Consider the following 25,000-nt stretch of genomic DNA (forward strand, 5'->3'; position numbering starts at 1 on the left):
AGTGACGAGTTTTGCCGGCTTTATACCCAGGCCACAGAAGACTACACTGGACCAAGTATAGAATTTGCCAAATTGAGATTACAAATGGGACAAATGCTTTACTACACCTTCCTGGAACACATATTAGTGGATGAACGAAAGCGTGGGGTTGATCTCATGGTAAGATTCTGAACCTTTATTTATAAGCTTTTACAATATATTGATTAAATATGTGAAAATGCTTTATTATAGTTGGTATAGCCTCCAATTTCTTTTCTAATGAAAAAATATATTTCAGGCATTCCTAAAAGAGGATTTATTCCACCGCACACTCTTCACATGCTGTCTAGAAATTGTGCTCAAGTCATATAATGACCCCAGAAGATTCCCTTGGTCTTTACAAGTAAGTCTGTTATTTACTAGCTGTTTCAGTTAGAATTTTTGTGATTATTCTGTGCTTAATTGTATGTATATATAGCTATCTTACTTAATTTTTCTGCTTTCTTTCTCTCAAGGTCGGAAACGTAGACCCATACTATTTTATTCGCATCATTGAGCCTGTCATCCGATCAGAGAAGCAGTCAGACAATCAGCTTTCAAGAGAGTTGGTGAAACATTTAAAAGGGGTTTGTTTTCTGACAGTATTGTTTGTAGATTGTATGTGAATGGTTCTCAATATGAGTCCATATTGAGCATCTGCTTGTTGATGATATGTCTTATGAATATATGTGATGATATTTAGTTTAAGGTATCACTCTTTTGTATATGTTGTTTTTATTTTCCTACATTTCTAAGCCACAAGTCATTATAAATATTTCCATACCATTGCAGATTGAGGAACAGATACTAGATTCTTTGGCTTGGAAAGCTGAATCTCCCCTGTGGCAGATCATTCAAAATGGACAAGTTATTCCATCTTGTCAAGATGTCAATTTTGCTGACCAGTTAGAGACGGAAATGAATCCTGCCACCCCTTCTTTAAATGTATCCTCAACTCTAATGTCCCCAGCTTTAAAACTAGTCAGTGACAAGGCTACCCCTAGCAGTAAGTATACTTCCACACTAAAGCTTATTCAGAAGTAAAGATTGAGATCACATCTTAAAGTGATTATACTCTGCTGTGTTCTTTGCAGCCTTTGGTAATCCATTGTTCGGTATTGTTTTCAGGTGTACAGCTTTCTCCTCTTTCAACGATCTCAGAAAGATTCCAGTCCCCAATGGGTCAGTCATCAGCAAGACGGACACTATTCCCAACCTCTACTTCAGCAGGGTCCCTAAATCCTCCGTCCACCCTGACAGTAGCACGACCGCCAGGGCTTGGTGGCCGACTACCTACGGTGTCATCTGTAGTCACGTCTGCATCACCAAATGTCCAAAAATCACCTAGTAAAATCACAGTCCAGGTAATTTTTTCCATTCCCTCTTGTGTTGTCTCCTCATCCTGATACTCCTTTATTCTTACTTTACTTTGAGTGTTTCTTCTTCCATTTTATCTTTTTCCTTTATTTCTTGTTTTATATCCGTTTTTCCTCCTTACTCGCTGGAAGAATGTGGCTTGCATTTTTACCAAGTTTTGTAAAGGCTAATTGAATCCTTGTTTCTTAGGTAAAGGAGAATGGTGTGACATTATACACAGTACCAACAAATCAAGGTACAGCAATTACTCCAGATGCTATTGGGGATGTGGCTGGGGAGAGAGTAGCAGATACACCAAACACTGAAAAGAAGAAAGACAAACCAAAGAGACATGGTTCTTTAGCACTATTTTGTAGGAAGGTAAGGGCAGAGATATGTACAAGATATGGGTGTTGCATGCATTCAGGTGTGCTGTTGCTGTTACTGTCTGATATTGTTCAATACAGTTTGTTTAGAATGATAATAAGATGTTACAAAAGTAATATAAATTTTATAAGCCCTTTTTTTATTCTCTTTCTTTCTTTTTTTTCCAGTTTTATACATTAGCAAATATGAGGCTGCGAGAATTGTGTGATAGATTAGATATAAATGACAAAGAACTCAGACGCAAGATATGGACCTGCTTTGAGCACTCCATAATTCATCACACAGAGTTGATGCGAGACCGTCACATGGATCAGATGGTCATGTGTGCCATATATATCACATGTAAAGTCACAGGAAATGATAGAATTTTCCAAGAAATTATGAAACACTACAGGAACCAGCCTCAAGCTGCATCCCATGTATACCGTAGTGTCTTAATATCAAGAAAACCTTCAGCCAACAATACACAGACAGAGGGTAAGTTAGTGGGTCAAGTTTAGAAATTTGTAGATAATTGGACATGAATTAATATCATCTTGTCGGAAAGTATAGTGTACTATAGATTTAAATGGTGTGCAATATCCACTTGGTTTGTAAGTAGAATTCAGCAGTCAGAGCAGAATAAAGATAGTATCTTATGATATGATAATGATCAGATCCTTTTAGTGATATAAATTATTTTCCTATTGCCTGTTTTTCTCAGTAGGTTCTGGGCAGCTTACAGGTAATGCTCCACCACCCACACCCAGCCAGATGACAGGAACTTCAGCAAGTTTTGATTCTGAAGAACGTGGTGATCTCATCCTATTTTACAATCAAGTTTATGTTCAGCAGATGAAAGCATTTGCTCTCAAGTTCCGTGCAGCTCAAGAGGCAAGTTTGCTTGGAATGCTTTAATTATACTTCTCAGTAATGCTGGTTTAGCTTGTAATAACACATGATGTTCTTGGATTATCATGTTTATGCTCATGATATTCATTCTGTATATAGGTAGATAGAAAAATAGATATATAAGCATGGTTGATAGATATTTGATTGAAAATGCAGCTAAGGCTATAACTGGATGAGAATATTGAGGATATGGCTGAAAGCCATTTTATATTTTATAAATATTTTTCCACTATTTACCATTTTATCAGAAGCATCAGGTAGAATACTTTCATAAGATATTACCATGTTCGGTTATTAATTTTTATATCTTGTCTTTCAGGGTGACCTCCCTCCTCTATCTCCATTGCCAGTAGTACGTCACACTCCAATTTCACCTCGTCGTAGAATTTCAAACAATCACTCTGTATATATCAATTCATTGAGTCCTATGCAAGGCAGCACAGCAATGTCACCTCGAAAACCTCTTCCCTATTACTTTAATCGGAGTCCAGCCAAGGTAGGGAGAAGTGTAGTTTTGTTACTCACATTGTCACTTTTTTAAGCATATCAAATGAAAGTAATTTCTTCCATGAGAGAACTTTATCTGTCGGTGTCATAGACTCCAGTGATTTCTGGCAACTGCCTTGCCACTGGGAGTGGTAGTCAAGCGGGAAGCAGAACTTCCCGCTTGACGCGCTCTAGCACGTCACCACATGTATTGCTTTACCCGGCAGATCAAACAATTTGTTATGATGGCTATAAGTGTGTAAACTTTGTAAACTGATATGAATCCATTTTACATTTTTATTTCAGGACTTGAGAGTCATAAACACAATGCTGAAGATGAAGGGTGTTGGAGGAAAACGCCACTTAGATGACGCAGATCTTAGTGGACCAGATGTGAAGCGCCCACTCATGGGTGGCCTTTCCAAGCGTATACAAGGAGTTCTAGGGGATAGGCTCTCTGCCACCCCTTCACTAGATCTACAAGATTCTCAGCAAACCGACACATTGCCACAGAATGGCCACGCAACAGAAGCTGGTGGTGGTGACTTCCCACCAGAGCAACCTTAGCATATGGCATAAAGTTTAGGGAGATATTTTCAAAGTAATTGATATTAGCTTAGAATCAAATGCTTTGCTTATTCATCAGTTATACAATAGTTACTTGTGTAGAGCTATCTGAAATTTCCTCACAGATGTGATTTTCATCTGTCTTGATAGCTTTTATTGGTATGCAGATTATTTGTGCTTGCATTTTCCCAACATATGGAATGCAGAGATGTATGGCCTTGCTGAACAGTACATGGGTTAGTATGCCCAATGTAAAACAAAACCATGGGTGGTATCACTTATCAGTCAGATCTTAGCATCGCATTTCAAGAAGGTCCAGCAGACCCAGCAGTGCTTTTTCTCATGCTTTTAAGAAATTCAAATTTTTCTTCATTGTCAACCAAAGATGTTTGGTTATGTTCAATGCTGGTGTATTTGCTTGGATGGATTAAGAAGTGCAGAAAGGATTTCAGTTGTTATTATTGTGGCAATACTTCTAAATAATTAGGTTCATCAGTTATATTATTTTGGATATCTTCTCATCTTTAGAAAGATAAGGTGTTCAATGCCAAACTCATAAAGAGAACTAAAATATTATTCCCATGTTTATATAGTGAATCTTATATAAAAAAAATGTTTATCGTTGTAATTTAAATGTTTTAATTTGCATTTATACAGTAGTGTACCTTGTTTTATTTTAAAGATATTAAAAGTGTATATTTTGCATCTTCCTTGATACTTTAATTAAATGATTAATTATACAGTAACCAAGTGCTTTTGTACAGAAGCAAGGTTGTGTCTTTACTTTCAGATTTTGATATTTGAAAATGTCCAAACAGTTTGAGATCCTATTTAAAGTTTGTGTGAACCAGAGTAAATGTTTGGAAACCAAGTTGTTTAAGTACAAGCTTGTAAAGTGTAATTAAACAAATGATTATGATGTATGTTTTGCATTGAAACCTATATTATTTAATTGCCTTGTTAGTATCCTGGCAATCTCTATAATCAGAGGATACCTTGATTATAGACTGAACTGAAGTGAGACTTATTTATTGGTATAACATTTTTGTAAGATTTAATTGGATGAACATTTAAAAATTTCTGTAGATAATCTATTAAGTACTTTGTCATTAACCATTAAATATTTTAGATATAATCTCATTTAGAGAGAATAATTAAAAGTTAGTTCTTTGTGTTCTGAATTATTATTATTATTATTTTATTTTTGTTATTGTTGTTATTATTATTATTATTATTATTATTATTATTATTATTATTATTATTATTCTCACCTATAAGACTGGCACAACTCGTTGTTTTTGGAAATTATACCAATAGTTTTAAATTATAAAGAAAATGTTCTTAAAACTAGAATTTTTCCATTGGAAAAAAAAATATGATGGCTTTTCCAGGGATGACCTTTTTTATTTGCAATAGATCTCATAATTGTATGGCAACTGATAATGCTTAATAGGTTTTGAAATATAGCACACTTTTGATAATCAAAATTTGTATACTGGAAAAACAAATGTAAAATGGGGAGAAAGTGAATGGATATTCTTTTAAAGCATCATTATTCCCCGTAATGTTTTTACAGATCACCAATACCTTTACACCATTCCTTTTCTGTTATGTGAAGTTAAAAGAAAGAAAACTAATGGAATGCTTAACTTTTTAAATTTATGCAAGATATGAATTATATTCAACTAAAACAGACTACTCCTTGAAGCATTTCTTTAATAAGCACATTATCGCTGCATTATCAGTACAAAACATGTTATTTCTTGTCCTTTAATAAAAAAGTAAATGCAAGGATTTATAGATGACAGCACACATTGTATAACAGCATCTGTGTCTGTAATGGTCCCTAGCTTTGGTTTTTATCTTAACTAAAACCAAGATACCACCCCTGCAATGGTGAATTCCACCAGAAAATGCCCCTCCCCCCCCACACACACACACACACACAGAGATCACCCCTACCTTGGACCTCAACCCTTGCCTCCACTAACTTTACATGGTCTTTCCTTCTCATTTTCATCCCTTTTTATCCTAAAAATACTCATTTTTACTCTTTTTGCCACAATACATAACCATAGTGCTATATGACCTTTGATGTCTAGCACATTTATTTTGACCATTAAGCATTAACAGCATATGCTGTTATTCATTCATTTATCCCCCCAATCCCTTGCCCGTTGTTGTCGTGGGGGGGCTTAGGAGGCGGAGACTGGGACCCAATGCTGGGGAACTCCTCAACCTTGGGACTCAGCCTTCGACTCAACAAATTTTGCATGGTCTTTTTTTTCCCCTCCTACTTTTTCCTTTCTGTCCCTTCACCAACCCCTTCTACTATCCACTTCCTAAGGTGTGAGAGCCGTGCTGAAAGGATGAAAGGCTGACTTTGTGCCAGTCTTGAACGGCCTGAGGGAGCCATGGGCACGGTATTCCCCTGCATTAGTTGTCTAGCCCTTACCCCTCGAGGGACCCTGAGGGGTGGACCGTTTCTCTCCCTAACATACTCCAGGCTTACCATGGCCAACAATGAAGATTTTATACCATTATTAGATAGCACATATATTTTGCTTTTAACCATTAACCATACCATTATTAAAGGCAATGAGGCTTGCCTCTTCATCAAATAGCTCCACCAATTCAAACTCGCCCTATTCCCTGACCCCAGGATCTCTTTTGACCACGGCTCTTAACACTACAACTAATACCCCCTCCTCAATGCCTACTAGTACAATATCCACCCTAATCAACACCCCAGGAGACATTTCTACTCTCCCAACATGCTCAACTTCAACAACTATACCCCCACAACCTTCTTCATCAACTACCCCATCCTCCCTTATTACTACCTTACAACATTATTGTCCACCTCCCCATAACACTACTCCCTCTCCCACACGCCCCCGCACTTCTACTACTCTATTTAGCCCAGCCAAATGGGACCGATTTTTCGTGATCCCTCCCACAGCTTCTCACACTTTCTGCTTTGACAACCTGTTTTCATTCCTCCAATGCATATACATCCTTCATTGGCTCTAACCCCTATACATTACCTTACCCGACCTTAACCCATTTACTCGTCAATTCCTTTGCCCAGCGTTGACAACTAATCACTAACTCAACCACCCTTCACTACCATTTACTATAGTGCTACATGACCTTAGATGTCTAGCACATTTATTTGCTTTTAACCATTAACCATTAACCATTCTTCACCAATCCCTTCTACTATCCACTTCCTAAGGTGTGAGAGCCGTGCTGAAAGGATGAAATGCTGACTTTATGTCAGTCCTGAACGGCCTGAGGGAACCATGGGCACGGTATTCCCCTGCCATACCTGGCCCTTACCCCTCAAGGGGACCCTGAGGGGTGGACTATTTTTTTCCCCAACATACTCCAGGCTTATCATGGTCAATAATGAAGACATAACCCCAATCTTAGGGGCAATGAGGCTTGCCCCTTTATCAAATAGCCCCAATCCCAGCTCTCCTTTGACCACGGCTCCGAACACTGCAACAACTCCCCCATCATCAATGCATACTAGTACAGTATCAACCCTAATCAACAACCAACCCCCAGGAGACATTTCTACTCTCCCAACATGCTCAACTTCAACACCTTTACTCCCACAACCTTCTTCATTAACCACACCATCTTCCCTTATTACTACCTTACAACCTTATTGCCCACCTCCCCATAACACTACCCCACTCAACACTACTCCCTCCTCCACACGTCCCCGCACTTCTACTACCCCCACCTCAACAAGAATCCTAAATACTCTATTTAGCCCAGCCAAATGGGACCAATTTTTCGTGATCCCTCCCACAGCTCCCTACTCTCAAAACACCCTCCTCTTCCAACAATGCCTCCAAAAACAAGTAGGCAAAGTCTCTTTCCGTAGCCAACCCGAGTACTCCCGTCTCGTCACAGTAACAACTGAAAACCAAGCTATAGCATTAACAAAACTAACTGATCTATGTGGTAATCCCATCCCTACAGAACCTCATCCAACCCTCAATACTTGCACCGGAACTGTCTCTATCTCCCCAACAGATTGCCCAATCTATGACAAAGAATGGTCAGATTGTGGAGAGGACTTACTCGCTTGTCTCACAGACTATGATGCAACATATGTACAATGCTACTCCATTCCTCCCAGAGGAAATCGTAAGAAATCCATCAACATTGCCAAAATTACTTTCCGTAGACATGACCTTCCCTTTAATGTTTACATAGGTGGGGAATCCCTACCTGTCCGACCATACCAACCTCAGTGCCAAAATTGTTGGCGTTTAGGACACCCAGCCAAACACTGTCATTCCACAGCCAGATGCCCGCTATGTGCCCAACCTGGCCATACTCAATCAAACTGCTCTGCACAATCACGCACATGTGCAAACTGTGGCGGCCCCCATAATGTATTTTATAAAGGTTGCCCCACCTACAAATTTGAGTCTGAGGTAGCAACTCTCAGATTCAGACTTGGACTCACTCTACGTGAAGCCAGACAGGAGGCACGTCGACGAGGCTTTTCTCTTACCCCCTACTCCAGTAATGTCGCTCACTCTGCCAATCCCCTTACCTCCCAAGCTCCTACACCCTCTCCTAAACCCAACACCCCTCCATCTAACTTCCCCTCTTCTACCTCCTACCTTCCCAAGTCAAATTCCTTTGCCATCCTAAATCCAGACACCCCAATCTCTACTACAGCCCCAACACCTTCCTCTCTCCCTCCCCGCAGCAGACAGAATAAACGTTCCACCCCCTCTTCCCCTACCTCACAATCACCTCCACCTTCCTTTGCCCCTATTTTTCAAACACCAGACTTCTCTTCCCCCCCCCTCACAAGAAAACCTTTATCTCACAAAACTCCCCAACCAACTCCACTACAGAAACTCTTGAAGATATCCAGAACTACATAATCGAGTCCCAAACTAATACTCATCCACCTTCAAATTCTACAACTCCCGCTCCCTCCACACTCAAAAGTGACTGCCGATATCCATCCTCCTCCTACTCATATTCTCCCTACACCCAATCCTCCTACCCCATCCCAACAAAACCCATTCCCCCTGACTCCAGCCCCACCTATATTAACCCTCCCACTATCCCCTCTATCCCTTCCACTCCCTCCTGGATACACACGTGAAACCCTCATGTCACAAGTACCCTCTTCCCCAGACCCTCTACCTCCCGTCACCCCTCCTGATACAACACCACCTCCCCAACCTCATTCTTTATCCCACCCTCTAGCACCTTCCCCTTCAAATTCTCCAACACGCACTGCAATCTTTGCCTGTAAATCAACGAAAGTATAACTATCCTTCATTGGAATATTCGCGGTTTCCGAATGTTCCTCTTTCAGTCCCACATATTCTATTGTCATGCCCACGTCCTCCCTACATAGACATCCCAACTTATCAGACATCCTTACAGAATCTCACACTTTCTGCTTTGACAACCTGTTTTCCTTCCTCAAACGCATATATATCCTTAACTTGATCTAATCCCTTTACATTACCTCATCCGACCCTAACCCATTCACTCACCAATTCCTTAACCCAGCTTTAACAACTAATCACTAACCCAACCATCCTTCACAAACATTAACTATAGTGCTATATGACCTTAGATGTCTAGCACATTTATTTTGCTTTTAACCATTAACCATTAACCATTCATTCATTTATATCTTTTTATCCAGGGTTATTTATCAATTTCCTCAGAATTATTATTATTTGAAAGTACCTCGTTTCCCCCAGAAATGACTGTAACCAAGATCTAGACCTCTTGGGTGTAACATGAATACAAGACCAAAATCGAAAGAAATTGATTCTCATTATGACCACTGCATTTGAATGAAATGAGATTGGACTAAAAATATGACTTGAGCAATCACAATCACACATCGGACTTTTCAAAAAATCTCCTTTCACAAATTCCAAAGTAAATGAATTTCAAACAGGAGCCTGCAGATGTAGTCTGTGGACAAATAGGATTAAAAGGTTCTATCTTCATGACCAGAGAGTTCCAATGAAAGGGCTTGCTTAACATTTTTATTGATGAGTTTGTTACAATTTCCAGAGTCAAAACAAGATCTGAGACCTACAAGGAAGAAAGACTAACTAAAAATAAAACGATGTTTAAAACCAGATGGCTCCTATCAATTACTAACAAATTTCCACACATCCCACTGCAAAATTTATTTACCAGAAGGCCTGCAGATAGTTTTGTTTCCTAGAACTGTGGACAAATTTCTCAGAAATACCAGCCCAATTATTATTATTCAATTCAGCCCGATTATTATTATTCACTGAAAATTTTCTACTGCATCAACATCTACATTCATTAGTGGCATACTCAATTATATTTCTGTATCTGAAATTATTAAAACCAAAACTTTAATGATTATTTATATTTCATGAAATGTATTACTCTCCATTAGGAACTTCAATAGATTATGAACAGAATCAAAATCATCTCTCAAAATATTTTTAAAAATAAATGGTCTTTGTAAATATCTATTCGGAGCTTCTTCATAGATATTACAACTTTCTATAATATGGGCTATGTTCATTGGTTCCTGGCAACCTTTGGCATATAGCACAGGGGAATACAGACATTAGCCATTCATGTGTTAATCTTGTGCTCTCTGTTCTGATTCTTGTTAGCACTACTTCTACTTTTCTGTTCATGTTGGAACCAGATATGGCTACACTTGTACTAAGTCACCACTGAGCGGATTACGAGTACTGCCTGTCTTGCTCATTTACCCTTTTCCTTGATTTACAAATGTTTATAACATAGTAATTATAATTATAATAAAAATAACACCATCGATATTCATAGCATTAGTAAAAAATATGTTTTTCCCGCCAATTCAAGGAAAGGTGAAATTAGGGAAGGTCACAAGATCTACTTATTGATTCTTTTGTGGCTAAGCACTAGCAGAGCCATCTGTGCAGAGACATTTTGCAGAAGAAAAAAAATTAAATGAGCACAGTATTTTCCCCCTTTTTTATGAATTTTCCCTGGTTAATAGTTCTCAGCTTATTAGAGGATGTACTTTTCCACTGGTATCTCTACTCCTGATCTGGGGCTTCGGGTCTGAGTGTGGGAGAGGGAAATCAAAGACAATGGGAAGGGAAGCAGCAGCTTTGGCCTTTTTATCTGCTAGTTCATTTCCAGTGATGCCAACATGAGCTGGTACCCAGCACAGAATTATCTTTTTCCGCACTGATATCAGTGTTAGCCAGTCCTGGATTTCTTTTACTACTGGGTGGGAGGAGCTTAACCTTTCAACAGCTTGCAATACACTGCAAGAATCAGAGTATATCACAAACTGGCAATTTTCAATGTTTCTTCTCATTTTGACTGCAAAAAAGGATGGTATATAATTCTGCAGTAAATATCAATCTGTTGAAGGGAGACTACCCATACTTTATCCTCGCTTGCTAATTGCAGTATATCCTACTCTATTTTTGGATTCTGAGCCATATGAGTATATTTTTGTTGAGGTTTTATATTTATAGTAGTGTTCTAGAAACTTCTGCTTTATTACTATGTTAGTATTTCTTTTCTTTTCTATTGCTATAAAATTCACATTTACTTCATTTCTCCATGGTGAGATTTGAGGGTTGCCAACTGGTAGGACCCCACTTAGATTTAAGTTGAGGTGCTTTATAAGATTTCTTCTTCTCCCACCAAAAGTCTGTGTGCCATAGGGTCGAACACTACTTTGTATGTAGGAGATTCAGGGTTTCTCTGAAGTCTATTATGGTAGATAAGATTCATGTAGTTCCAGTGAAAGTCTAAGGGTGGTTCTCCACTTTCTGCATATAAAGATAATACTGGTGATAAACAAACCAGTAATATTTTCAGTGCTTCATTATGGATAGGCTTTAGTAGCTGGAGAACATTGGGAGAAGCTGAAGCATAAGCTTCACATCCATAGTCCAGCTTACTTCTTATCAGTGCTCAATAAAGTCTAAGAAGTGTTGTACAGTCAGCACCCCAAGACAGGTAAGACAGTACATGTAAAATACCAAATGCTTTGGTACCCTTTGTCTTGAGCTGCTTGTTGTGTGGTAGCCATGTTAACCTCGGGTCAAATGTTACTCCTAAGAATTTTACTTTGTTGACAAATGTAATCAAGCTTGGTCCTAAAAAAAGGTGAGGATGGAAGCTGCTGGTTCTTTTATGAAAATGCATGGCTACCGTCCTGTTTTAGGAGAAATTAAAACCATGAGATGTGGTCCACTGTGATACCTAATTTATTGTAGTTTGTAGGCGGTTTATGCATACAAAGTCATCCACACAGAGGCTTCATGAGACATCTCCTGGTACAGCTTTGTAAAAGCTGTACCAGGAGAGTTACACTTAGGACACTTTCCTGTGGGACCCTGTGGGACTCCTTCCTTCTAACTTTCTTAGTTTGAGAGATGGCCTCCTATCTGTACTCTAAGAATTTCTTAAGTAACAAAAAATTTAGAGTACAGATAGGAGGCCATCTCTCAAACCAAGAAAGAATTTCTTAAGTAACAGAAAATTTAAAGATGGGGAGGCTCCCCTTAAACCAATAGTGTAGCTTCACAATTATGCCATTCTTCCATGTTGTATCATATGCCTTTTCCAAATCAAAGAAAACTGCCAATAGATGGTGTCCTTGTGAAGGTATTCCTTATGTCTATTTTCAGTCTAACAAGGACATTTGTTGTCAATCTCATCTTTCGAAATCCAAACTGAAATTGTGAGAGTACTTTGTCTTTTTCTAGATACTATACCAAGCTAAAATTTACCATCTTCTCCAAGAATTTACAAATACAGCTTGATAGAGAGATAGGTCTGTAGTTTTCTGGTTTGGTTGGGTCTTTTCCAGGCTTAGGTTTTAGTATTATTGCTTCTTTCCATGAAATTGGCATTTTCCCTTCTTGAAATATTCTTTTAAAGAGTTTTAGTAGTTCTATGGAACATTCTAAAAGGTGCAGTATCATTTGATATGATATATTACCATTATATGGGGCAGTCTTGTGACAAAGTTTAAGAGCATTTTCCATTTCCTTCCTAGAGAATGGTGCATTATTTGGCAACTTCACCAAATTATTTTCAATGAGGGTGGCTTCCTTTCTTGGTCTGTCTTGAGACTGGCAAATCTCTTAGAATAACTGGCCCCAGAGGAGATTTCAGCCATAGATCTAGCAAGTATATTGGCAACATTATCCTTAATAGATATGAGTGAGTCATCAATCTTCAGGTTTTGTAATGATATTGGCATGGATTTCCTAGCAATACAACAAATTCTGTTTCAGACTAATGATAGTGACATGGATGCATTGATAGATGATACGTATTGCATCAATGATGTTCATCTGGACTCTTTCAACACCCATCTTGTTTTTGCTAACTTCTCCTTATAATATATGAGTTGTATCATTGTAAGTTTTTTTAATTGTCTAAGTGAAGCTTTCCTTACTCTCACTGCTTCTTGACATTCTCCTATCCTCCATGGTACTAGGGGTCAATGAGAGTGACCTGTACTTCGGAGGATTGCTGATTTTGCTGCCAAGTGAATCCTATTTGTGAAGTGGTCAACATCTTGTATAGGTATAAAATCTTCTAATGGGATCTGCATATGTGCAAAATTTTTATACAGATTCCAATCTGCATGTTCAATTCTACATCTTGAAATCCCATTATGCAAGATTCCATCTACTTTAGTGTTATTGGGAAGTGGTCACTTCTGCATAGATCTTTCATTACTTCCCATGTAAAATCTCATTCAACATTGGCTGAGCTCATGGATAAATTGATGTTGGATAGCGTTCCATTCTATATGTGGACATGGGTAGGTTGGTCCGTGTTGAGAACAGCTACCTATCTCCACGAAGACAAATTCTAGGGCATTACCTCTTGAGTCATTTGTTGTATCTCCCCACAGATAGTGACAGCCACTGAAATTTCCTAAGATCAGGTAGGGGGAGGGTAGTTATTCAGTTATTCTTTTGAATTCTTGTATGTTTTGCCTGTCATGTTGAGGCAAGTATACTGATGCTGTGGTATACTGCCTGGTCAATTCTCTCACTGCCTTCATCTGTGAAGTGGTTTGCAGTGGGAGGGCTTATTCCTTTGCTGAATTTAGTGGAGGAGTATTTAAGGTGAGTCCATTTTTCTGTTAGTTGGAGTCCATCTCGATGTTTTCTTGAAGGTTTAGGGGGGATTGTTCCTGAGCTTTGTGAATATTAACAATCTCATTCTTATTTAAAGAGAGAGGATGTTGTCCTTCTCGAAGTGCTGGTATTTCTCCCTGTGCTTCCTGGAGTTTGACCCAAGGTCTTAGGTGCTTTTGTTTCAGGTTTTGCAGGTGCAGATCGTCATGTTATGATATCCTGGTAATCGATCTGAGGTGGTGGAATTTATATTCTTAGTGATGTTTGGGATGGTTGGTCTTTCAGTTGTTAAGGCTACCTTTGTTTCTGGAGTTACTTTCAGTACTGTTTTTTAAGTTGGAATGTCTGATATGTTTTGAGTAGGCAGTGCTGAAATTTCTTGGGTGGCCATTGAGGTATTTTGTGCTGATTCTGATGTCTTTTGGTTAGCCTGTGCTGAAGCTTCTTGAGTGCTTTTTAGGGTATTTTGTGCTGGTTCATTAGGTGGACATTTTTCTTTCTCCTGAAGGATTAATCTATATCCATTATTCGGTCTGTGTCCCCTTTATATAACCCTCAGGCTGTCGTCTCTCCAAAGAATTTCTTCTGGGTTTCCTCTGTTCTTGGGGCTGCCTGGTTTTAGAATTTCTTTGCTGTGATGTCTGTATTTGCTTCTCAGCTAATGATGATGTAGGATCTTGGTCATAAGAATTCTGTCTGCCTTCTGAGGCATGGGAGAACTGAGGCTGATCTGTTGTTCAGTGAATTTCTACATTTGAGCATTTTTTCTGCTGTACTGCTGATTTTGTTATCCTTTCCAGGATGAATGTTATTCTGGCTACAGGTGTGTTCTTAAAATTTGTTGTTTCCACACTTTATGCAGATATCTATCTCTGACCTGCACCATTTTCCAACAGGACCATATTTCTAGCATTTGAAGCATCATTTTGGAGAGGGAACATAGGTCATAACATACATCACATATCAAGTTCTCATATAGGAGCTTGTCTTTATCAAAAGAGAGGATTAGCAGTGGTATACCTGATAATCCATATAATACCTTTTTCCTGATGCATTTTATCTCAGTTACTCCTTGGTCTACCATTTCTTTCTTATTGAAGACCACTCCCTTAACCAAATTCATATAATAATTTGAAGAGACTTTTACCTCTACTCCATCAGTTTCCTTTGGTTCAAGTAGTTTGACAGATTTCTAGGTATTTCCTGCTTGAATTACATTTTATCTTCAAGCTGTTGGATCTTTTTTGGGTTGCCACCGCAGCATTTAACAATGTCTTTATTTATTCTAAAGACTGACAGATTGTCAATATCCTTGACAAATTCTATACCTAGGAAATTTTGGACTTAATGAGATATAGGAATCCCTACTGTGCCTTGTTCCCTTGATATTTCTATATCAATTGGCTTTTGGACTACCAAAGTTATGAATTTTAAATGGAAAGTAAGGCTCAGGAGTCTGGATTTGGACAGTCTAGTTCATTTTCAGTTCAATGATCATTGGGCTTTTAATTTCTTGGGGAGAACCCACTCCCTGGGAATAAAAAGGAATATCCATAAGATGAAATACCTTGAGTTTCATCCAAACAGTTCCACATCCCACCAACGAGCCCAACAAGGGGAGGGCATGTCATCCCTTCAGGGTATCCTCCATGGTTACTGCTTGGATATACATAAGATTTCCAGCACTTTCAGGGTCTTCAGTCCATCAAGATCACAGAAGATGCAAACTTGGCCTAAAATTTTCAAAAAAGTCTGGTACTCGAGTTTGTGTTCAAAGAACATTAAATTAGCAAGTCGTCATCAGTCTTCTTGAGAGTCTCTTTATTGGCTCTTCTACAAGGACCTTGATGGCTTGTTGGCCAGGAACTAAAGTTCCAGCCAACATTGCTCCCTGTATCAATGGGCTACAAAGCCCCCACCACAATAAGGTAGACTCAATTTGGGGGGTGCCCAAATCAAAAAAGGTGCAGGGAAATCTAGAGGACTACACCATGCACTCGAAGAACAATAATTAGTTATGAAGTAAACATGCAACATTATCATGATCAAAGGAAACCATCTGTGCTGAATTGTAGTTTGATAACACTAAAGAGGTTTTTCTACATGTAAAAGCAAAATCTTACAGAATCTGTCCTTTTGTTAAAAACTGGTGAATCACAAGTTCTTAGCAAAGTCATTTTCTGTATTTCTCCAGAACTGAAATATGTCAAATATATAACTTCCAATTATTCAATAAGTCCTTTTAGTCTTGCAAGTTTATTATTGGAAATACCCAAATGAAGCTAGAAGCAGCCCAAACTAAACTTAAGGAGGTACATTCCCTCCATCATAATTATAGTCAAAGCAAGTCTTTCTATTTTCAAATTCAGTCACAGGAGAGTCAATGTATCTAGAAGGGATGATGATGTCTGAATGCTTATGGAAGTTCCTTGACAAAAACAGAAACCATCTGATTTTCAGTTTCTCCAGAGCTTATTAATATTGAATCATCTTTAATTTATAGCAGTTTATTAGTGGCAAGGTTTAAGGTCACTATGTGGAAGGGAAAATATGGCATTACAAGGCCAAGCGGAAGAGGCCTTTACTTGGTCTACTCTCATTTCCACGAATGCCAACATAAGAGACCTAACCAGGAAATTAATGCACTTTATAGAACTAATAGCCAATCACTTCACTCAATACCGGGAGTGTCAAGTTAGGCTTTTGACTGCCTGCAGCGAACTGCGAGAATCACTATATCTAACAAAGGATTGGCTTCCCATGTCCTTTGACATTTTTACAGCAGCGAGAATGATTTACAATTCTGCTGCAAAAGTCAAGGTTCCGGGTGGTAAATTCCTGGCTTCAGCCTTTTTGCTGCTAACCGCAGCAGACCCTACGCCTTCCTTAGACTTGGAACCATTTGTGTATCCAAGGCAGAGATTTCTGCCTTGGATTTGGCCAAGTCATTGGTATATCTTTTTGGTCTGTGATGATTACATCATTAATCTTCAGCTGAAGTTGGGGATTTCCCTGCAACCTAGCTCATACTTATATCTTAGCATGTAAAGATTCTGATTATGATAATTCTTCTCACAAAAGAGAGGATGAGGGGGTGATAAGGCTTAATTATGCTGTTACAATATCTTGCAAAACCTTTCACATAAGTGCAAATTAATATTATGGCCTTGTGCCTTTTTTCACAAATTGTATTAGTTCATATCGAAATTGCTTAAACATCGCATTTAATATCAGTTTAATTAATATATAAACCACGCTGGTCTCCTGCAGACTTTAACAGAATATCCACTACATACGCTTAGGTTTGCTTTGCCTTTTATCCATCAGACAACAAACTGAATTGGATTACCAAGAGTTGGGTAAGTATTTGAACAATGCATAATAGGTCTGTAAGAATGCTTACAATTTTTTTGTCATACGGTATGATGGATATTATTCACAAATAGAAATAATAAAAATAATGAATGATTTATCTTTACAATTTTGTTCCTTTTTAAATCTTCATGTACACAATATATTTAAGTTTAGAAAAAATATACAAGGCCTGGTTTGGCTACACTCTATAACAAGTGTAGCATTTAACCTTTGTACATATTTACTTGTGGTAATCACTAATGTATCAAAGTGACCAGCTGTATTTCTTCCTCTTGATGGTAAATATATTAATGTCTGACCTTTGTGGTTTATGGCTGATCATGTATAGCTCTGGTAGTAACACATGCTCAGTCACTGGTATTTAAGAAATATATACAAACACTTTCCAGCAAAGAAACACTCCAACAAGAGTATTATACATATATGGTTCTGTAACTTCGCTTTTGCATACCATGTGAGCTTCATTGTTGTCAAAGCCTAAGCTCCCTCAAAATATGAATAAAGAATACAACAAGGTACACCTTTATAATATATTTCATATCGAATCAGTACATAAAATATTTAAGTTATGAATTTATGAAAAGACATGACAAAAATTCTTTTGAACATGGGCCAGTGTTTAATATGACCGACCAAACAGGGTATATGCCTGTGGCTTTTCCTTGCAAGAGGGGTAGATGCACGAGAGGCCACTCACATCTCCCGGCTGTTCGAAAGGAATGCAGAGCCCCTTTGCACCCATTGCTGGTGCTCCTGGCTCAACTGCTTCCTCTCGAGCAGAATCCTTCTTGATGGCATCTTCACATTCTTCACGGCCACAGAAGGGTGCAAGTAAGATATTACCCTTGTCCAGATTGCCAGTGAAATCATTCCACGAGGTTACCTGAATCTTATGGGAATCAAGATCTGCCTTTGCTCGGTTAAAGAGGCTTGACTGGATATTGTCGAGTAGTGCATTGATTTCCTTCCCTGCAGTCCCACGGCTCACAGCCTTCTTCTCCCCCGTGTCACGACGCACTGCAAAAACCTCGCCTGCTGCTACTTCTCGAGGGCCAAGTTCCAGTCTCAGAGGAACACCTTTCAACTCCCAGTGGTTGAACTTCCATGCTGGAGTCACGTTGTCCCGCATGTCACAGCGTGCTCGAACTCCACAAGTCTTCAGGTCTTCCACCAGTTTTTGACAAGCTGCAATCAAGTTGGTCTTATCTTCTTCTGTGGATTTGGCTGTGATTCCAACAGGCATGATAACTGCCTGAACAGTGGCAACTCTTGGGGGTAGCACCAATCCTTTATTGTCACCATGAACCATTACCATTACACCAATAGTACGAGTTGTAAGACCCCAACTGTTTTGGTAAACATATTTTTTCTGCTTTGTCTCAGGATCTTCAAACACTATCTCAAACATTTTAGAGAAGTTTTGTCCCAAATGATGAGATGTAGCTCCTTGAATTGCTCTACCACTTGCAGAAATAAAAGCCTCTGTGGTTGTGGTAAAGTCACCTCCAGCAAATTTCTCTTTCTCTGTCTTCTTGCCTCTCACAACAGGTACAGCCAACAATTCTTCATAGACCTGGGTATAGAAATCTAGAATCTGGTAAACCTCCTCCTCAGCTTCAGGTTTAGACACAAAGGCAGAGTGTCCCTCCTGCCACAGGAACTCACGAGTCCTTAAGAAAGGTGTGGGTTGTTTGAACTCCCAGCGTACAACATTATTCCACTGATTGAGACGCATTGGTAGATCACGGTGAGACTGGATCCACTTAGCAAAAGCTGGATACATGACAGTCTCAGAAGTGGGACGTATGGCAACAGGTTCTGCCATATCACTTGATCCTGACCTTGTTACCCAAGCTACCTCAGGTGAGAAATCTGCAATATGGGTCTTCTCCTTTTCTAAGGCATCACGAGACACAAAGATAGGGAAATATGAATTCTCCACACCCAAGTCCTTGATCTTTTTGTCAAAGAAATCTTTAATGAAGTCCCAAATGGCATATGACCAAGGCCTCAAAATGTAACATCCTGAGACATTGTAGTATTCAATCATCTCTGACTTTGTGATGACCTGTGAGTACCAATCAGAAAGATTTTCTTCCTTCTTAGCTTCTAGGCCTAACCTAGTCTGTTTCTTCGTAGTACTATCATCTTGCTTTGCAGCTGCCTTGGCAGTCTTAGTTGGTGACTTTTCCTTTGATTTTCTACCTTCACTTGGTGTAGCTGCAACCTTAGCACCAGCAGGAGTAGCCATTGTGGCTCCAGCACCTAGGGCTGATGCTGCTTCAGCAAACTGAGATAAGTCTATTTCAGGTTTCCAATCCAGTCCACTTGCCTCTTTAAACTGTGCTTTAAGTGACAAAAGTACATCAACTCCACCCTTAATCTTGTCCTTATCTGCCTTGCTCGCCTTCAACTCTCGAACTCTGTCACCCTGAGCTTTGATCTGACTATGGATTTCAAGGACCTGTCCCCCTTTCCCTGAAGTGCTTTTATCTGAAGATGGTGAACCAGCAAACTGTGAAATATTGATGTCTGGTTTCCATTCAACATTCACACAATCTTTAAATTGTTTCTTTAAGGCTAAAAGCTCATCTACTGCTTTCTTTATAACATCTTTCTCAGCTTTACTTGCCTTTAAAGCTCTCACACTATCCCCTTGTGTCTTAATTTTGTTGTGGAGATCCAAAGCAGCACTTCCTACTCCTGAAGCTGCAGCTGTACTTGATGGCACAGCATTTGCTGTACCAGCAAACTGTGAGATATCAATGTCAGGCTTCCAGTCAATATTGGTTGCATTTTTGAAATCTTTCTTCAGGCCTAAAAGAACATCAACTTCAGCTTTAATGGCATCTTTATCAGCTTTACTAGCTTTCAGAGTCCTGACCTTCTCACCCTGAGTCTTAATCTTATTGTGAAGTTCTAGAGCTTGCTTTCCACCACCAGTAATTGGAGCTGGAGCTGGAGCTGGAGCTGGAGCAGGAGCTGAAGCAGCTTTGGTTGCAAATTGAGATATGTCAATGTCAGGTTTCCAGTCGACATTAGTTACCATCTTGAATTGTTTCTTTAGTTCCAACAACACATCAACTGCTTGCTTGATAGATTCTTTATCAGCTTTGTTTGTCTTCATTTCACGAACTTTGTCACCCTGTTCTTTGATCTGTGCATGGACTGCTTGGGCAGACTGTCCACCAACAGGTCCAGAACTTTCTGGAGCAGAAGATGGAAGTACTACATCAGGTTTCCATTCAATGCCAGTTACATCATGAAACTCTTTTTTCAATTTCTTCAAAACTTCTACTTCTGCCATAACAACATTCTTGTCTGCTTTGTTGCTCTTCATCTGTCTTATCTTATCACCTTGCTCTTTAATCTTATTGAGCAGGTCTGCTCCTCCACTAATACTAGCTGTCCCAACTACTGGTTTGACCTCCTCCTGTGGACTCTTCTCTGCCTTCTTGCCTTGTGCACTCTTGCTCTTTTCCTTGTCACTCATTTTAGCCAGTTTCTTAACAGAGGATGCAGTTGCCATATCCTTGGAATGGCCATCAGGAATGGAGAACAGGACAACAGGTTTCTCCTGGCAGCTACTGAGACTGGCTGGTTTGTATGACTCATCTACACGGAAGAAGCCTTTCCTCTGCAGCTGGATGATCTCTCCAACTTTAAGATTCTTCAACTCATCATCTCCAATCATCTTGACCTCAGCACGTGTGTTCTGGCCAATGAAGTCCTTAAAGTTTTCATCCTTCCCCAATACACTCTTGCTCACAAGATGATCGAAGTACACACAGACAACAGGAGTAAAGGTGGTCTTATCTGTGTCAGCTAACCAAGTCAGTTTTAAGGTCTTCCTGAAATCTTCATTACTTAGGTCAGCCACAGCATCTACAGACTCTATTTTGCCATTAACATTATGAATCTTTTTGATAGTGATATTGCCCCAGTTGATGAAAGTAGCATTCTCCCCTTCCTTGAGGTCTGCAACATCAACAGCTTCAACAAGAACACGTGGTCCACGCCACACAGTTTTGCTGCCAATGGATGGATCCTTGGGGTGCTTTTGGGCCACAGTAGACTCCTCTTTAACTCCTGCAATATTTATTGGAACAAGATCTCCTTGTAGTGCTGTATAGCGAGGGGCAATACGATCAATAACTTTTTTGTTGAATGCCCATATTTTGTCCCATTCCATATTGACCACTGATCGGGATGATCCCTGTGCAATTATAAAATCTTTCAGACCCTGGACTGTCATGCCTCTTCTTAAAATACCCCTCACAGTTGGGAACCTTGGATCATCCCAGCCATCAACATATCCTTCATCCACAAACCATGTAAGTTTACGCTTGGACAGAACAGTGTTGTTCATGTTTAGGCGCGAATATTCGTAGATGTGCAGTGGTCTTAATCCCAACTTTTTAATGAACCAGAAGTACTGGTCATCACGATCATGGTATTCTGTTGTCCTCAGAGCATGTGTGACACCTTCAACACTATCCACAACTGGGCAAGCAAAATCATATGTTGGGTATACCTTATACTTATCACCTGTCTTTGGGTGAGTCTCATTCTTGCAGCGGTAGATTGTGGGGTCACGCATACATCCATTGTTGCTCTTCATGTCAATCCTTGCGCGAACACAGCATGTCTGTCCATACTCTGTGCCCTTCTTCATTTCCTCCCACATGCTGAGATTTTTCTCAACAGAATTGTTGTAATTCTTGCTTTCCTTTCTCTCTTCACGTTCCTTCTTCATGGTTTCAGCATCAGTATCATCACAATAAGCATGGCCTTCTCTCAGCAGTTTCTCACACAGCTGAATAAGCAAATCAAAATGATCTGAAGTATGAGAAAATATGTCAGGTTTGATCTCTAGCAGATCAACATCCTCAAGAATAACCTTTTCATAGTGCTCTTTCTCCTTCGCAGGGTTTGTGTCATCAAATCTCATGACCAGTTTTCCCTGAAATAAAAAATAATAATGAAAAAAATTAACAAATGAATCACTTAGATGTTCACACTTATCAATATACACAAATAAATTTTGTTAATTTACTTTCTTTCAAAAAAAAAAAAAAAAAGAAAAAAAGGTAATATAAACTTCCATCCTTTTTATCTTGAGAAGGTATATCATGGTGTCATCAATTTTGTAAATGTGCTAAATTTTTAATCTTGCTCTATAAACAGTTCTCATATTCAAGCAAAACAATCAGCACTTTCTCAAAAAAGAAATCACAAAACACAAACCTTAAATGCCAACTGATAGTACTGGTTGAGAAGAGCAGCTTTAGCATGTCCAATGTGCAAAAAGCCACTTGCTTCAGGAGGAAATCGCACCACAACTTCACCCATCTTAGCACCTGGAAGATCTACAAACTTTCCCCCTTCTTCAGGCTTCTTAACAGGTGAGGAAGTGGGTAGTGCCTTGGCCACTGGAATGAGGGCATTCCTAACCTCTTCTGGTAGTGATGAGATGCACTCAGAAACCTGGGGGTCAAAGGTTGTTGCACTTTATCAGGAGTTTAATAAATTAATGTAGGTGCTTTAAATACCAACTGTCTAGATCTATTAATTTTGGATATACAGTAATAACTGCAAAGGTCTGACAAACAATGCACTAATACCTTGTCCAGTATTAAGTTTTGAGTATAAATTAATAATTACTAGTATGACACCTGTATAGATGACTATGATTACTAACATTTGAAAAAAAAAAAAAAAAAATTATCAGGGATGCAAATTATCCAGGAGACACATAAGAAACTTGAGTGAGAGTTTTTGTAAAGATATGCTTTAATTTCCCTAGAAAAAATACATATATATTCATTTCTACATAAAATTTGTTAAGAATAAAATTCATCTCACTAGAAGTAAAGAATTATTCAGATGGAAATCTTACTGAACTTTTTTAAGATATGTTAACTAAATGCTTAGCTGACACATTAGCTAAATCTAATTTCATGGTATCTTATATTAAAAATGGAAGTAACAAGAGATACAGAACCATGAAATATAAAATAATATGAAGTTGTTCTCTACCTGAGTTTCTGTTGAGTTGTACCAACGAAGCACATGTGTTGGTGCTTTATTATTGCTGACAAGTGATCTCCAGGTTGCATTTTCTGTAAAGAAATACATAGTAATGAACATTAACCCTGAAGACTTACTGATATCTACATGACATTATTCTTCTACAACACTCATTGTAAAGCATGACATATATTTTAAATATCTAATGTAAATTACCCAAACAGAATACATCTTACTATAGAGAGCAGCGAAGACTTCAAGGTCAGCCACAGTGACTTGCTTTCCAACGAGCACAGATGCAGGTGCCAGGGCTTTGTCCATCTGGCTTAATGTGGAGCTGATGTCACCCCCACATGAAAGGGGGCCCGAAGCAGTTGACAGCCAGTGATCTACCTGCAGGGGTACACATTTTATTGGTGTAAAAGATAAAATGTAGAAGATATTAACAATTAAGATCCAGGTATTGCATCCAATAGCATCATTAAAGTTACCAAGACAAAATCATAATAAGAAAACAGTTAATAATAATAATATTAACATAATAAGTGTGTACTTATCCGTTACCTCTGTACGATGCAGAATGTGAGATGGGTACAAGTTGAGGGATGGGTTGACACGTGCCACATGGCGAGAGATGCCATGTGATGATGAGATGCTGACATTTTCTGTAAGTGTCAGGCTGGTGTCCTTGCCCCACTCAACTTGTATTCCTGCCTTAAAGCATGTCAGGAGTGCTCCTGCAAAAAAAAAAAAAATATTGATTATTTTCTTTTTCCTCTTGTAGATTGTGGATATCCCATAAATAAATATGATTGTTTAACCCAATGCCACCAGGGAAAATTAATAAAAAATGGGGAAAATGCTGTGCTCATGTTTTATATTTTTTGTGATATGTGTCTGCACATAGACAGCTCTGCTAGTGCTTAGCCACAAAGGAGTCAATTAGTAGACCTTGTGACCTTACCTGATTTGAATTGGCAGGAAAAATGTATTTTACTATTGCTATGAATAACGATGGTGTTATATTTATTATAAACATTATAATTACTATAATGTTATAAACATTAGTAACATCAAAAGAAGATAACGTAAAATATTTTTGTAAATCAGAGAAAAGGTTAAACAGGCAAGACAGGCAGTACTCGTAATTGGCTCATTGGTGACTTAGTACAAGTGTAGCCATCTATGTGTTAAAACAATTAAACAAGTAACTCACAATGGTCATGGCACTGTACGTACACGTCATTCCTATCAGCATTGGGTTAAAATCCTAAAAAGGACTACATACAAGATGAATGAAATTAAAAGTAAAGACGTGAACCATTATATATCTTCACTAAAGTTCATGGAGAAAATAAATTAACAAGATGAACTGGCACAGCATTCACAAATCAATCTAGTATATACAGCTTCAGTAAATGTTATCTACTATATAAAGTTTTAGAAATCAGTTTCACTGTAAGTAATACTTCTCTATGAACACTATGTGTAATATCAACTGTTGATGTATATTATCCTACAGCAAGAAAAACACATACTTAATGATAATTCAAGTATTACTTTGAGCATGACAAAATAATAGATATGTCTGTTACATTTTACTTACAAAATAGATATACTTCTATACTAATGAACACTAAGATATTAGAACAATATATCAAGTTTCATGAGCTCAATTTTTTATTGTCTAAGCAAATAGAAAATATCCGTAAGGAAACTAAGGTAGT

General features: G+C 38.6%; 2 protein-coding genes across 3 annotated transcripts in view; one reads left to right on the top strand and one right to left on the bottom strand.

The window, feature by feature from the left end:
- LOC125026609 (retinoblastoma-like protein 1) overlaps positions 1-4,624 on the top strand; it is a 14,015-nt gene extending 9,391 nt beyond the window's left edge. The window contains exons 8-17 of one of the 2 annotated variants that reach the window (XM_047615173.1): positions 1-159; positions 278-382; positions 495-605; positions 811-1,024; positions 1,147-1,382; positions 1,585-1,755; positions 1,929-2,238; positions 2,465-2,634; positions 2,972-3,148; positions 3,445-4,624. The exon at positions 1-159 is cut by the window's left edge and continues 52 nt beyond it. In XM_047615173.1, the coding sequence (XP_047471129.1) occupies positions 1-159; positions 278-382; positions 495-605; positions 811-1,024; positions 1,147-1,382; positions 1,585-1,755; positions 1,929-2,238; positions 2,465-2,634; positions 2,972-3,148; positions 3,445-3,705 (1,914 nt within the window). In that variant the 3' untranslated portion in view covers positions 3,706-4,624. The remainder of the gene's footprint in view (positions 160-277; positions 383-494; positions 606-810; positions 1,025-1,146; positions 1,383-1,584; positions 1,756-1,928; positions 2,239-2,464; positions 2,635-2,971; positions 3,149-3,444) is intronic. The other variant, XM_047615180.1, reaches the window with a different exon arrangement.
- Positions 4,625-17,759: 13,135 nt separating this feature from the next.
- Positions 17,760-25,000, bottom strand: part of LOC125027904 (bifunctional glutamate/proline--tRNA ligase-like) — a 9,497-nt gene continuing 2,256 nt past the window's right edge. The window contains exons 2-6 of the mRNA XM_047617074.1: positions 23,838-24,010; positions 23,510-23,666; positions 23,283-23,365; positions 22,491-22,730; positions 17,760-22,206 (exon numbers count right to left, since the gene is read on the bottom strand). Coding sequence (XP_047473030.1) covers positions 17,863-22,206; positions 22,491-22,730; positions 23,283-23,365; positions 23,510-23,666; positions 23,838-24,010 — 4,997 coding nt within the window. The 3' untranslated portion in view covers positions 17,760-17,862. The remainder of the gene's footprint in view (positions 22,207-22,490; positions 22,731-23,282; positions 23,366-23,509; positions 23,667-23,837; positions 24,011-25,000) is intronic.

The sequence above is a fragment of the Penaeus chinensis genome, chromosome 1, assembly GCF_019202785.1.
Source record: "Penaeus chinensis breed Huanghai No. 1 chromosome 1, ASM1920278v2, whole genome shotgun sequence".
Lineage (NCBI taxonomy): Eukaryota > Metazoa > Arthropoda > Malacostraca > Decapoda > Penaeidae > Penaeus > Penaeus chinensis.